Here is a 12242-nt window from a genome sequence, read left to right as displayed (position 1 = left end):
CTTTTATATTTACATTGTTGATTTTATCCGATTCTATTTCTGTTTATTTTGTTTCCTATTCTTATTTAAATTAAGATTTTTGCTCTAATGCACCAAAAACGCCAAGAAAAATTCTGATATTTTATGTTTTTACTCTTTTTTTTCTCCATCATATTTCTTACCAACTTTCACTGTCCACTAAGAGCGAAAATAATGATAACACAGGTATAAAACTCTACATTTCTGGTGGTATTTCCTCTCTGTATTCGGCGCCTTGTCTAATTGGTTCCTCTCCAGCAAGAACGCAGCGTGTAGCACAAAAAATCCCATCCCCAGTTGTTATTTCACAATCGGAGCAGCAGAAAAACAGAAAATTATGCATTAACACAAACCGGAGCGGAGCTTTTGACTGACAGCTGAAAGGAACACCTATATTTGGAGGTTGACATTTTGCATAATTACCTTTCTACTGAACCTCAACGAAAACAGACGTGCCCTGACAAAGGCATAAACTTGCTTGTGAGGAGACAGGCGCGCGTTCCCCCGCGAGTGCACCGTCCTAGAATAAATGTATAAATTGGTTGTTCATCTTTCACCTCATCGCGGATCCGTGCCTTACCTGTTAAAATGTTCTCTATATTCCTTCGCCACCCGCTGAATCAGGGTCTTTAATCTAAAGGCAAATGAGAAGAGAGTGAAATACCACATGAGTCGAAGGACCTTTTTTTAGCAGACGCCTGCAATTTGTGGCGAGGCTCAAACAATAACAGCAAGTCTTATCTTTATTTGAAAGCCGGGCTCACTTATTGTGGCAGCCGTGGGAGTCATTTATACAGAGGCATGCTTTTTAATTTCACTGCTCTTTGTACCTGCCGCTCTCCTCTGTGGGGTCCTTCTCATCGATGACTGCAATCGCCACCAATTTGCCTGTGGTGTTAGACAGAGATTACAAATCACAACCCTGCGCACAGAAAGAGGTTGAGAAGACAATGGCAGGCAGATAAGAGGCTCTGGAGGAGACGAATCACCTCTCAGCAGGAGGGAGAAGAAAGAAAGAAAGAAACTAAGAGCGCTTTATTCATTCATCACTCAATCGCCGAGCTAGCTCAGGCTTTCTGCTGTGTTTGAACAGGAAACAAGTGGTCACTTTCGGGGTTGAAGTGCTATTTCGGTGCCATTCAAAACCCAAACCCACGACATGACAAATAGGTCTCGTTAAAAAAAAAAAAAAAAAAGAACTGTTACACAACTTAAAAGGTTTGTGTTTCAGACTGGTTTGGTTTGAGGCTTGAAGCCCCCTTGCTGTGGGGAAGAGAGAACCAGCCTGCCCCCTGGTGGTCACGGACGGTTTCCAGGCGGCAGGGTGGAAGTTATGTAAAAGGAAATCTGGTATGAAGCTGCATCAAAGCTGCGGTTTTAAGAAGTTCTGGGGGTGATTGCGAGCTTATGTCACTGTGCATTCTTACAATACTTTGGTTTAGGATGTTGTTAAACAAATGCAGAGTCGTGTCTCTTTAAAAGGACTGTTTGTTTTGTGCTTATCAGACATTTAATCCACTCTCTGAAGCCTTCCTGTCCACCTCCAAGAAAATCAAACCGTGAATCTGTCTAATAAATGTTGTTTATAAGCTGCTTTCTGTCCCTAAACGGATCTAATTTACAGTTTCAGACTTCTCATTGATTTTCTATTTAGACAGAAGCTCCACTTTTTGCATCAGTGTGACTAAAGTTGTGTTTGAAAGCATTAAAATGTCCCTCCTCCTCCCGACAGCGAGCTCAAGTGCATGAAACTTGACGCTTGATTGAAACGCCTTTAGAGAGAAGTTTGTTTATCCTGTTTTTAACAAACTCTCTTCGATCTAAACTAAACTTATTCTAACAGACTGACGCCTCAGACTGTGCCGCATTTGATCAGTCACACCGTGTTTATCCAATTAAAATGCTATAGAGGCTTTTCTTTGTTCAGGAGTGCCAGTACTAAGCAGCACATTCAGGATAGATAGAAACCTGTACAAACTCCGACCACTGAGCCTCACTGATCTGAGTAAACTGCACATAAAGAGGTAAAGTACTGTATCTAATATTAGAAGGCACTGCTTTCTCCTCAAGCATCAATTTAAGTCTTTAAGAGACAGTTTGTGTTTCACTCTTGAGCTTAAATTTCCTGGGAGAACAGTGTGTCTGTGCATTCGAGTAAGTAGAGTTTCAGTCTAAAGAGAGGGGACAGTTTTCTCGATCACAGCTCCACGATTAACAGATAATTTCACCAGGAACATTTGAACACAGCTGATTGTAAATCTTAGATTTTTAATTATAAAGTCGTCATGTGGCAGACTGGATGTTTTGGGGAATGGAAGCCTGTTATTAGGGATTTAGTGTGAAATATAATTAAAGCAGACGGGCTGAGTTAAGCTGCACGCAAAGTGCTGCTGATGTACTGCAGAGTTCATTTGTGCAGCTATTCCAGATTTAGCTTTAATGTGCATTAGTTTTAGTCACATTTGAGTCATTTTCACCCTTTATGCTTTAAACATTTTAGTCAATAAAAAGTCACATTTTAGTCATTACTTTTAGTCAGCAAGTACCGCTAACACCACTGTAACTCAGCGCTATAAAACACTTCACACATGAAGGACAACAATGTCCTCTGGTCCCCACCGTGAACCTCACTCTGTCGTTTCCATAACATTGTATTTTCTTTAGTTTGTAAACAGCTGATCCGACAGAATGATTCAAATATAGCGTACAATTGAAACCACTTTTGTTTTTTATGTGAGATGTCCTTATAAGTGGATAAAACAGGTGTGACACTGACCCTATCTGACCCTATAGACGAGCTTCCGTGCCGGCACTCTGGCTGGTTTCTAAACACCGGGCCGTGCTGACCGGCATCCACTGTATGTAGTACACTTAGTATCTCACACAACCCCACTTCAAACAAACCGAACTATCCCTTTAAACTCATTCAATTAGCCTGATACAGGTATCAGAAATTGGTATCAAGGTGTCCGCTTGTACCAAGTGTTTTTAATATATAAAGCAACATTTCACTCTCTTCAATATCAGGATTCCTTCCCTTGGATAATCTAGCCTCGACGCTCCCACTGATTCTTCCCACCTAATTTGTAGCCACAAGGCGTCTCTGTGTCTCTGTTATTAAAGTGCATTACGTTAAATAATTATCTGTTCTTTTTTTCCCACCTAACCTGTTTTGTGTGGATGCCGTCATGTAGTTATCATCACCTGTATGGAAGGTGTCAGATTCAGGGGGATCTGCACACGCCAGTTACAGGAATGCAGTGCTTGTATTTCGACCAACAGATTAGACGCACAGTGGGGGAAAATATCACGGATTTTAAATGTCAAAGACATCAAACATCAGACAAACACTAACATTTTAGTCCGGTCTCGTCTCCTTAACGAAAACAAAACATTCCTGTCGTCAGAGTTTTCATTATCAACGATCTATTTTTAGCTCGTCAGCGTCTCACCTTCAATATGGAAAAAAGGTCGCTGACGAACATTTATCATCATATTTTCGTTAACGAAATGAACACTGTTAACTGTTTATATGCTAGTATTCCTTCTTTTACTTAAAAATGTTGCCTTTAACAATAATAATTAAAAGTAAAAAGGTCACTTAAATAAAAAGCTACAAACAAAAGCACTAATAAGCTCACAATAAACAAACTCTGTCAAATGTTTGAAAGCTAAAAATAGCTGGTAGATTGAAAGATTCAGTCAGTTGGCCAACAGAAAAAGATGCTGATGATTATTTAATTGTTTTTGTTGCATAAAAATGCCTAAAATGTGAGTTCCAGTTCAGCTCAGCTGTTAAATTGCACACCCCATGTTCAGAGGTTAACAGTCCTCCATGTGGCGGCCCTGGGCTCGACTCCCAAGCTGCGTGTCATCCCCACTCTCTCTCGTCCCCTGTTTCCGTCACTTTCCACTGCCCTCTCATATAAAAGCCTTAAATTTACCCCTGCTAGTCAGACATAGGGATTTGCCTCATTTCTGTTTCTTCTGCTGAGCTGAAAGGAATCTATTAGTTGCCAATTATTAAATTAAACTATTTAGATTGAGGTCGTTGGTTTGAGTTGTCTCTTAAGGTAAAAAGTCAAAATCTCTGATTCCTAAATATAATTTTTCTCTGGTTTCTTCTCCTCTAAGACAGCTAACTGATAATCTTTGGTTTGTAGTAGGGTTAGACCGATTATCGGCGCCGATATTCAGCATTTTGACGCATATCGGCATTTTTTTTTTATCCGACGGCCGATAAGAGATCAATTTAAAACTGGGTTATTTTGGCTCTGATGCAGCCGCGCCTCTCTGTCTGCAGTCACTACTCTGTCTCCAGCATTGTCCCACCCACAGCACTGATTGGTTACACGCAGAGCCATGGCACGGGTAACAGCCAATCAGCAGTGAAAGCTGTGCATGCAGAGTGCTCACACACACGGCGGAGAGGAGAAAAAGTTCATTGCAAATCGTATTTAACTTTGTTTTATTTACTTTATAAAACTTCAGGAAGTTATTTATTTATTTATTTAAATTTTCCGTTAACTTTACAAGAGATGCTGCTGACCCTGGGAACTCCCTGCGCTTTTTGTTTGTTTGTTTAATAAACATATGCTTAAAGGCATTTAAACAAAGTTAAGTGTTGGAGTTTGTATTATTCAAAATTTTGACGCCAATATTTTAACTTTTACTGCAAATTAATATCGGCTCCAAATATCGGCCTTCTTGACTACTAATAATCGGTATCGGTATCGGCCCTGAAAAAACCATATCGGTCTATCTCTAGTTTGTAGACAAGAAAATAACTTATCAGGACACTGATCTTCAGTTTTCTCCTTTTCCTGATATAAAAACTGACCGATAAACGACAGAATAATAGAAAATTATCATTATTTTCAGCAATTATGGACTCATTCCTCAGTCTGCGAATAATTGATCATAAAAATAACCATTGTTGCAGCCAAAAGCTAAACTACATGTATGTTAAGCTGAACGTATGAATCACTAATAGTTATATTAAACAACACTAATGATTAGATGCACTTTGGAGACTCATTTACATTAAACCTAAACTGGGGAAAGTAGCTGAGAATGTGGCGTCTCTGGAGTGCAGAAACATAATGGATGAGTAATGTGATGCACACGCCACCTGTTTCTCCGAGCTCATACAGAGTAAACCCATCAATCTGCAGGTATCCTTGGAAGCGCTCCTTGTTCACCCACGATGACAAACTGGCGTCTTCGTACTCTGCAACACAAAGAGACACAATCTTTCAGAGGCAGAAGCACACAACAAAAAAAAAGCCGATTGACATTCTGCTCACGACCTGTATATATTAAAAGCAGAGCAGAGCAGAGCGGGCGTATTGATGCCAGGATTGTGAGGAGATCAGCGTGTTTACCACCTGTTTGCTGCTGGAGACGGCGGGCCGAGCATCCGGAGACAGAGGTCAGTTAAACAATGATCAGGGATGGGGTTTTGAGGGAGGGACGCAGCGGTGTTGAGGAGTCAGGGAGGTTATTAGGGGTCTGGAAAAGATCAATGTGGCTCTGTGGGAAGAGATTGGGAATCAATCCAGGAGTAAATGATCAATGGTGTCGTGTTTTTGATTCTGGATTTCCCGTCAGCGTGCTGTAAGAGATCTATTTGCTATTTCCCAAAGAGCCATTTAAAAACTTTTTGTTTTGCAGCCTCACTTGACCTCATTTCCGCAGCTATTACGCCGCTCGGTCTTTAAAAGGAAAAAAACACATTTGGTTTGTAAATGACTCCCCAACACTTCATTTTCAGGACGCAGCATTTGCCAGATTTTTACACATTTGGAGCAGATGCATAATTCAACAGATGCATTAGTGGAGAAAAAAAAAAAAAAAGATAAAGTGCAACAAATAAACAAGTGAAATAAAGGATGGCTTCCTGGATGCGAGCCACATGTTGTTGCTACCCGAACATCTGGAGGCAACATGCAAACAGGGGAAACAGCGCCCGTCCCCCCAGGGGGATGAATAGCGCGCCTGCTTGAACGGCGCCGTTTCCCCCGGCTGAGAGAGGCTACAGGATGCTCGTAATTGATGTCAAATGTGTGTGAGACCTCATTATGACATGTTAATAAGTTATCATGACCTTTCTGCTTGCATTGCAATAATTACATGAACACTGATGACTTGAACATGGTTTTAAAGCTGCAGGGAGCCGGGAGCGCAGTACCGAACATGACAAGCTAAAACCTGAGCGTGCTTTTAGAACCTCAAGGTCGTAGCGTTTAATAGTGTTAGTGCAAACGACCTTAAAGCGATGCATTTCTCAGCGCTGCAAAGGCGGAGCAGCGTTATTGTTAAAGCTGCTGAGTCAGTGAATCCGGTAGACATTCCTGAGTTATTCCCACAGATGTTTTGGCTTTATAGACAGCACGCAGCTGCCCAGAGAGAGCCGAGGGCCCCGTGCCGGGATCGCACAGCCCTGATGAACCTCCACGCCGACTGAACCCGCTTCACCTTGAAACAAATTAGAGCCGCTCGCTTCCCGGGCGCCGAACCCTCGCAATCTCCATACCGCCCTACAGGAGCCTGTCAGCGCCAGAGTTCACGCAGCGGGAGACGAGAGGGAGAGCGATGAGGGGCAGGAGGGGAGATAGAATCAGACAGGGGGTGGAGTGGAGGATGATCCCGTGTCAGAGTTCTTTGAGCGGAGGGAGGAGGCAGCTCCGACACATTTCAAGGATGGAGGTTAATCAAGCAGAAGACCTCCAAGACAATGCAGAATAGCTTGGATATAAAACCAGAGTGAGAGCGAGAGCGAGAGGAGGAAACAACATCAACAAAGATAACTCAAACAGGGTGGGACAGCGGATGGGGAAAGTGATGTGTTTAACAGTGAAGGAACGCTCAGTGAAACGACAGGACAAGTCAAGCTTTCTTACTCGACAGAGAGAGAAAAGCTCAGAAGATTAACTGTGAAAATTATTTGGCTAGTTGCCAAGAAGCACAACAAAAAAGCTACAGTAAGGGATGGAAGTGATTTGTGTCCCTCGGTTATGAAAAGAGCGACTATATTTGGAGGGAAGCAAGCTGACAAGAAAATATGTATTTGGAATAAACAAATAATAGTAAAAAGACATGTACAGCACGGCCCAATGAAGGAACTGTTGGTCAGTCAGGCAGCCAATTGGCCCTTTACTGGGGCCATAAGGGAGATAATGGAAAAACTGACGATGGCACAATATGTTAAGTAATAGGATCACCAAAGTAACCAGAGTTCATCATCTGGAGGCCGGGAATGTCTGAAGCAAATTTCATGGAAGTCCATCAAACAGTTATCGAGATATTTCACGAAACACAGAAAGAATACAACCCCCTGGTGGTGATAAAGGAAGAGTCAGGGGATCAAAAAAGTGAGTAGGATTCATCCTTTGGGGACCATGAACACTGGGGTGGTGCATTTTGGCTTTAAGCTGCAGATGCAGGAGAATGAAAGGCTGCAAACTTTAACTTTAACATAAAAGATAAATAACTAATAGAAACAAAGAGCAACGTGAAGCCGGATAGCGTGAGGAAGGGCAGCTTTTCTCCAGTCTGTTGGCTGCTTTGACGCTCTCTGCCCCTGTGATGACTGTGAGGGAAGCTGGCTAAACCACTAGTCCCTTTTACACTGCGGTTGCCCCTCAGCGCTGTAACGAAGCTCCGCTGTCATACCGCCATTGCCATTTGACATTGAACCAAGCAATGCTGGTGTACAGCCACCCCACTGTGTGTTTTTACGTTGTGTTCAAGCGTTGCAGAACCAAAATATGAGCGACATCTAAACAAACGGCCTGTGTCACATACACACACACGGTGCTGTTCCGCCCTGCCGGCTCTGCAGTTTACACAGATGCCATTTCGCCTCTGTTGCAAGACTGAGAAATAAGTAGCAAAGCATTAGCTAGCAACCAAAGGCACTGGTCTTAACCATTGACTGTATAAAAACATGGACGACATGACAGCTACCTAAAAGTGCAGCCAAACCCTCTCTATCGCCCCCTGCTGACTGGCTGCAGTATAGGTCATAAAGCCCGCCTCCTCCATGTTAACAGATGGGACATGAACTATAAAGTCAAAATATACATCAAATAAATGTTTCTCAAACATGGTTTCTGTCATTATAGTTAGTTCTTATCATGCTGAATTACGTCCAAGTGTTCATTTTTCTGACAGGTTTACTTTTAATTAGTTATTGGATGCTGTAAAAAGGATGATTGACAGCTCTGTTGACAAATCTGGCTCCTGCAGCCGATCTGTTCCGGATTTGCAGAGTGGAAGAGGACGGCGAGAGGAGACGTAACTAAAACAATCACTACAGTTATTTAAGTTTCATATCTGTGAGAGTCTGCTTCAGACCAACACTAGAAGCCGCTCTGCTGTTAAATACGGCGACATGCGGTATCTTCGCTGGTTGTTTTTGTTAAGTGTGTGTCTTGGTTAAGGGAAGTGGCTACGGCGGCGCCACCCGCCGATCTCTACTGCGCAGCTCTGGCTCCGAATGACGTCACCATCGCAAGATGGCAGCGCCTATCACAGGGCTATTTTGGCTTAAATGAGAGCAGATGGAGAAGAGTCATCCATCTTTATATACAGTCATCGGTCTTACCAGTCAAAGTGATGCTGTGGTTGCAAAACTGAGTGTACTGATTAGAGCAAGGGTGTGTTTAATTACTTAGTTATGAATTAAACTTTTATTTTGTAAAGATTTTTCCTTCCTTTAAAAGTCTTACTTTAAGGCAAGCAGCGTTACGCACCTTCATTGTTACGTAAATATGTGGTTTTAAAATACACATGCTGTTGTAACAAAGTGTCACGTTCCATTAGCTACATATTTGGCATAAAAATTAAAAATAACTCACAGAAGAAGTGGATAATGAAACAGAGGGGATAAAACGTGTTGACATGAAGTCACCAGCAGTTATTACACTTTTCATCAGCACGTCGACGCGCTGCCCTCGTCCTCTGCAAATTCAAATAAGCCATGAAGTGAATATTGTCCGCGTGTGCCGTCACAAAGTGTCATCAGTGTGTTATCACCTCTTCAGCTGTGATCTCATCTTGTCATCACATTCATGGACTGTTAATCTCGCTGTCATTCAAGCGCTCCCAATAAACCTATGCAAATACTTGGCTCTCACATCTGGCAGCTTTATCTGCCTTTCCATACAAGGAGAGGCAAAAGCAGGCCATAAACCACAGAGGCAGACTAACAGAGGGCCTGGTGCTGACCTCTGAGTGTAAGCTAATGTGTATTAACACACAAAAACATATTTAAACGCTCATTCCTGGCGAGTGAAGCATCTGCAAATAGCAAACTGTGTTGACTAAACAAAACCAGCGCACACACAATGATCAAAACCATTTAGCCCTTGAAGCGCAGTGACAGAGCAGACCTGTACAGCAATATGAAAGTGAGTATTTCAGATATTAAATATGCATGAGCCTCTGTGCTGGACTATATTTTAAACAGAGCACTTCAGAGGGGATGCCGCTGCTTGTGATGTCGCACTAAACCAATCAAAGCTCGACAACAAAACGTCACATATCGTTTTACACAAAGGGAGAGGCAGTGTTTGGACAGAGGGGCTTTGCTCGATGGCTTCTATGCTTCACAGACACAATGAACTAGATCTGGAAATGGGCCCTGACTTCCTAATAAGTGTTTTGAATCTTCATAAAATACTTTAAAGAGGGGGTTTTATGCTGTTTCACATTTTAAGACATATATATATATATAATGTGAGAATGTTGGATGTCCAGACTAAACGTGGGTGAAGTTTCACATCTGTAGGTAAAAGTATGTTGGAGTAATCCCCAGGCTTCTCAGCTCAGTTTGCAGGCTGCTGTGAACGCCAGGTTTCACAATGTTTTTTTCTACACGCTGCACTTTGTGACGTCACAGCAGGCTTCAGAGAGCTGGCCAATCGGAAGAAAGCGGGCTCGTAGGGGCGGGGTTTCCTAAAGGGACAGAGCAGACTGAGTGGTTTCAGGCAGAGGCTGTATGAGGGCCTGCACAGAGCACCAGTGTGAGAAAAAGTTTTTTTAACTGTGAATTATGCTAAGCTACTCCACAGGTATCACAGAATGAAATATGAAGCTTGAAATTAGCGTAATACCCCCCTTTAAAAAATTAAAACCAGGAAGTAGATTAATAAAAGTTGCTGTTTGTTCTGAGAACCAGGGCCTCTGTGGCCAGTAGATAAAAATTATACTTATAATTAATATAATTAATTAATTATTATATTTAAAAAAAACCTGTGTGTTATACGTCATTATTACATGACTGTGGTGGATACTGGATTGTGATTGGTCAATAACAGCATTCTACAGTCTGTTATTTCTGTATAACAGACCACTGCTATGAAGAACAGACTGTTACTGGAGATGCAGCTTTGATCACAGACTCTGGAGGAGTGACTGTCATATCATATTGATACACAGAAAGAAGTCAGGTAAATTTAACCTTGGTCCTTCTACTGTAGCAAACAAAAAGAGAAGAAAACAGTGGAGAAATGCAAGCGAGCTTTAAAGACTGAATGACAGAGACGAAAACACTACAAACACGGTGTAGGCTGTGGCAGTGTTCATTTCCTTTGTGCAGTTTGTTCACCTTTCCTTACTTTACTGTTTTGTTGTTGATTATAACAGTTAAGTAGACTGATTTTAAGAAGGCTACAGAGTTAACCACAGCCATGGTATCGTGGAGTTTAAGGGACTATTTCTTTAGTGGAAGATTTTTTTATTTTGCCTTTTATGCAGTTTATGATGTTCATCTAGTCAGCATACAATCATTTTTAGTTAATAGGTAAAACATGGTTAATTTATTTAAAGGGACATTTACTTATTATTTACAGTATTTACTAATTGATTTAGTAACAGTTATAGTCTGGTAGAGTCTGTCGTCTCTCAAATAGCTTGAGGGTTCGATACAGTCACATGTCAAAGTGTCCTTGGGCAAGACACTGAACCCCAAATTGCTCCCGGTCGCATAAATCTGATTGGAGATTGGCACTTAGGCCAGCAGTGTGTGAACGGGTGAATGTGACACGTAGTGTAAAAGCAGCTTTGAGTGGTCGGAAGACTAGAAAAGCACGATATAAAGTACAGTCCATTTACCATTTACCATAATGTATGTGGATCATTTAAATGCATAGAATGTCACTAGTAGATAGGTGAGTATATTGTTGCTTCCTAGTAACCGCCCCTTTAAGTGGCTTTGATCAGGGGAGAGAAGGGAGTCTGGGGGCAATAATGCTGCATCCAGACAAGCAGAGAGTGGAGGCACACACTTTTTGACCTCTCTCGCTCTCTCGCTCTCTCTTTTGGACAACTTTGGACAATGGACCAGATTTTTATTTGTCTAAGTAAACAGTTCAACTTTTCACCAAGTGGTCCTGTAGATTTTTTGATGTGGAGTACGATCGAGGGAATCGCCAAGCTAAGACTTAATTCAGCGGAAACCAACATTATTGATGACTTCAGCTGGCAGCTGTGTTAAAGCGTGATAACGTACAGCGAGCAGGTTGTTATAGCAAAATAACCCCCTTTAAGTTGACACAAGTACTGCTCATTATCCCACTTTCTACATGGCTGTAAATGATCTCTTAGTGTCACAGCCATAAAAACTGTGTCACTGGGTGCTGATGCAAATGTGTCTGAGGCGTTTAGCCAAACAGAACATCATGCAAAGTGAGTGTTTACAGAAAACCACACAAGGTGCTTCTGCCTTATTTATCCTCTAATGCAACATCCGGTCATTACATTTCCAGCGAGAAGAATTGTCAGAGAAACACAGCACAGCTCAGCTGGAGGAAATTGGATGAGGAGGATCACAGGTGGTGAAAACGGGAACAGGGAAAGTACTTCCTCTTACGCAGAGTGGAGAATTTTCTGCCATTGTAGGTAAGTGTTTAATGAGCCTCGCTCTGTCGTTTTTCATCCACTTTGACCTGATAACCCGTCTGTTTTTCAATTTTCTTTAGGCTTAATAAAGGAAAGGAGAAATCCACCATGTGAGGAGGGAAGGACATGTCATTTGGCAACGCTGCTCACCTTCTCAGTCCTTGACGAGCTTAATACGCTGTCACCATGGCGATGCTACACATTCACCACATCCTCCGTATCAAGGTCCTGGAGGACTCTGAAGAAAGCGGGGTTTTTGTCGTCAACGTGTACTGCGGCGAGCCTCTCCTGCTTAGATTCTGGTGCGGGAAGACCCCCTT

At 42.2% G+C, this 12242-nt stretch overlaps 1 protein-coding gene across 1 annotated transcript in view; it reads right to left on the bottom strand.

The window, feature by feature from the left end:
* Positions 1-12242, bottom strand: part of tmx3b (thioredoxin related transmembrane protein 3b) — a 42153-nt gene that overhangs the window by 20261 nt on the left and 9650 nt on the right. Inside the window, exons 10-12 of the mRNA XM_069667466.1 lie at positions 5150-5248; positions 849-906; positions 599-652 (exon numbers count right to left, since the gene is read on the bottom strand). Coding sequence (XP_069523567.1) covers positions 599-652; positions 849-906; positions 5150-5248 — 211 coding nt within the window. The remainder of the gene's footprint in view (positions 1-598; positions 653-848; positions 907-5149; positions 5249-12242) is intronic.

This window comes from Semicossyphus pulcher, unplaced genomic scaffold (assembly GCF_022749685.1).
Source record: "Semicossyphus pulcher isolate SPU_LCO1_2020_fin unplaced genomic scaffold, fSemPul1.0.p SCAF_18, whole genome shotgun sequence".
Lineage (NCBI taxonomy): Eukaryota > Metazoa > Chordata > Actinopteri > Labriformes > Labridae > Semicossyphus > Semicossyphus pulcher.
This window is presented reverse-complemented; position numbering and strand designations above follow the sequence as displayed.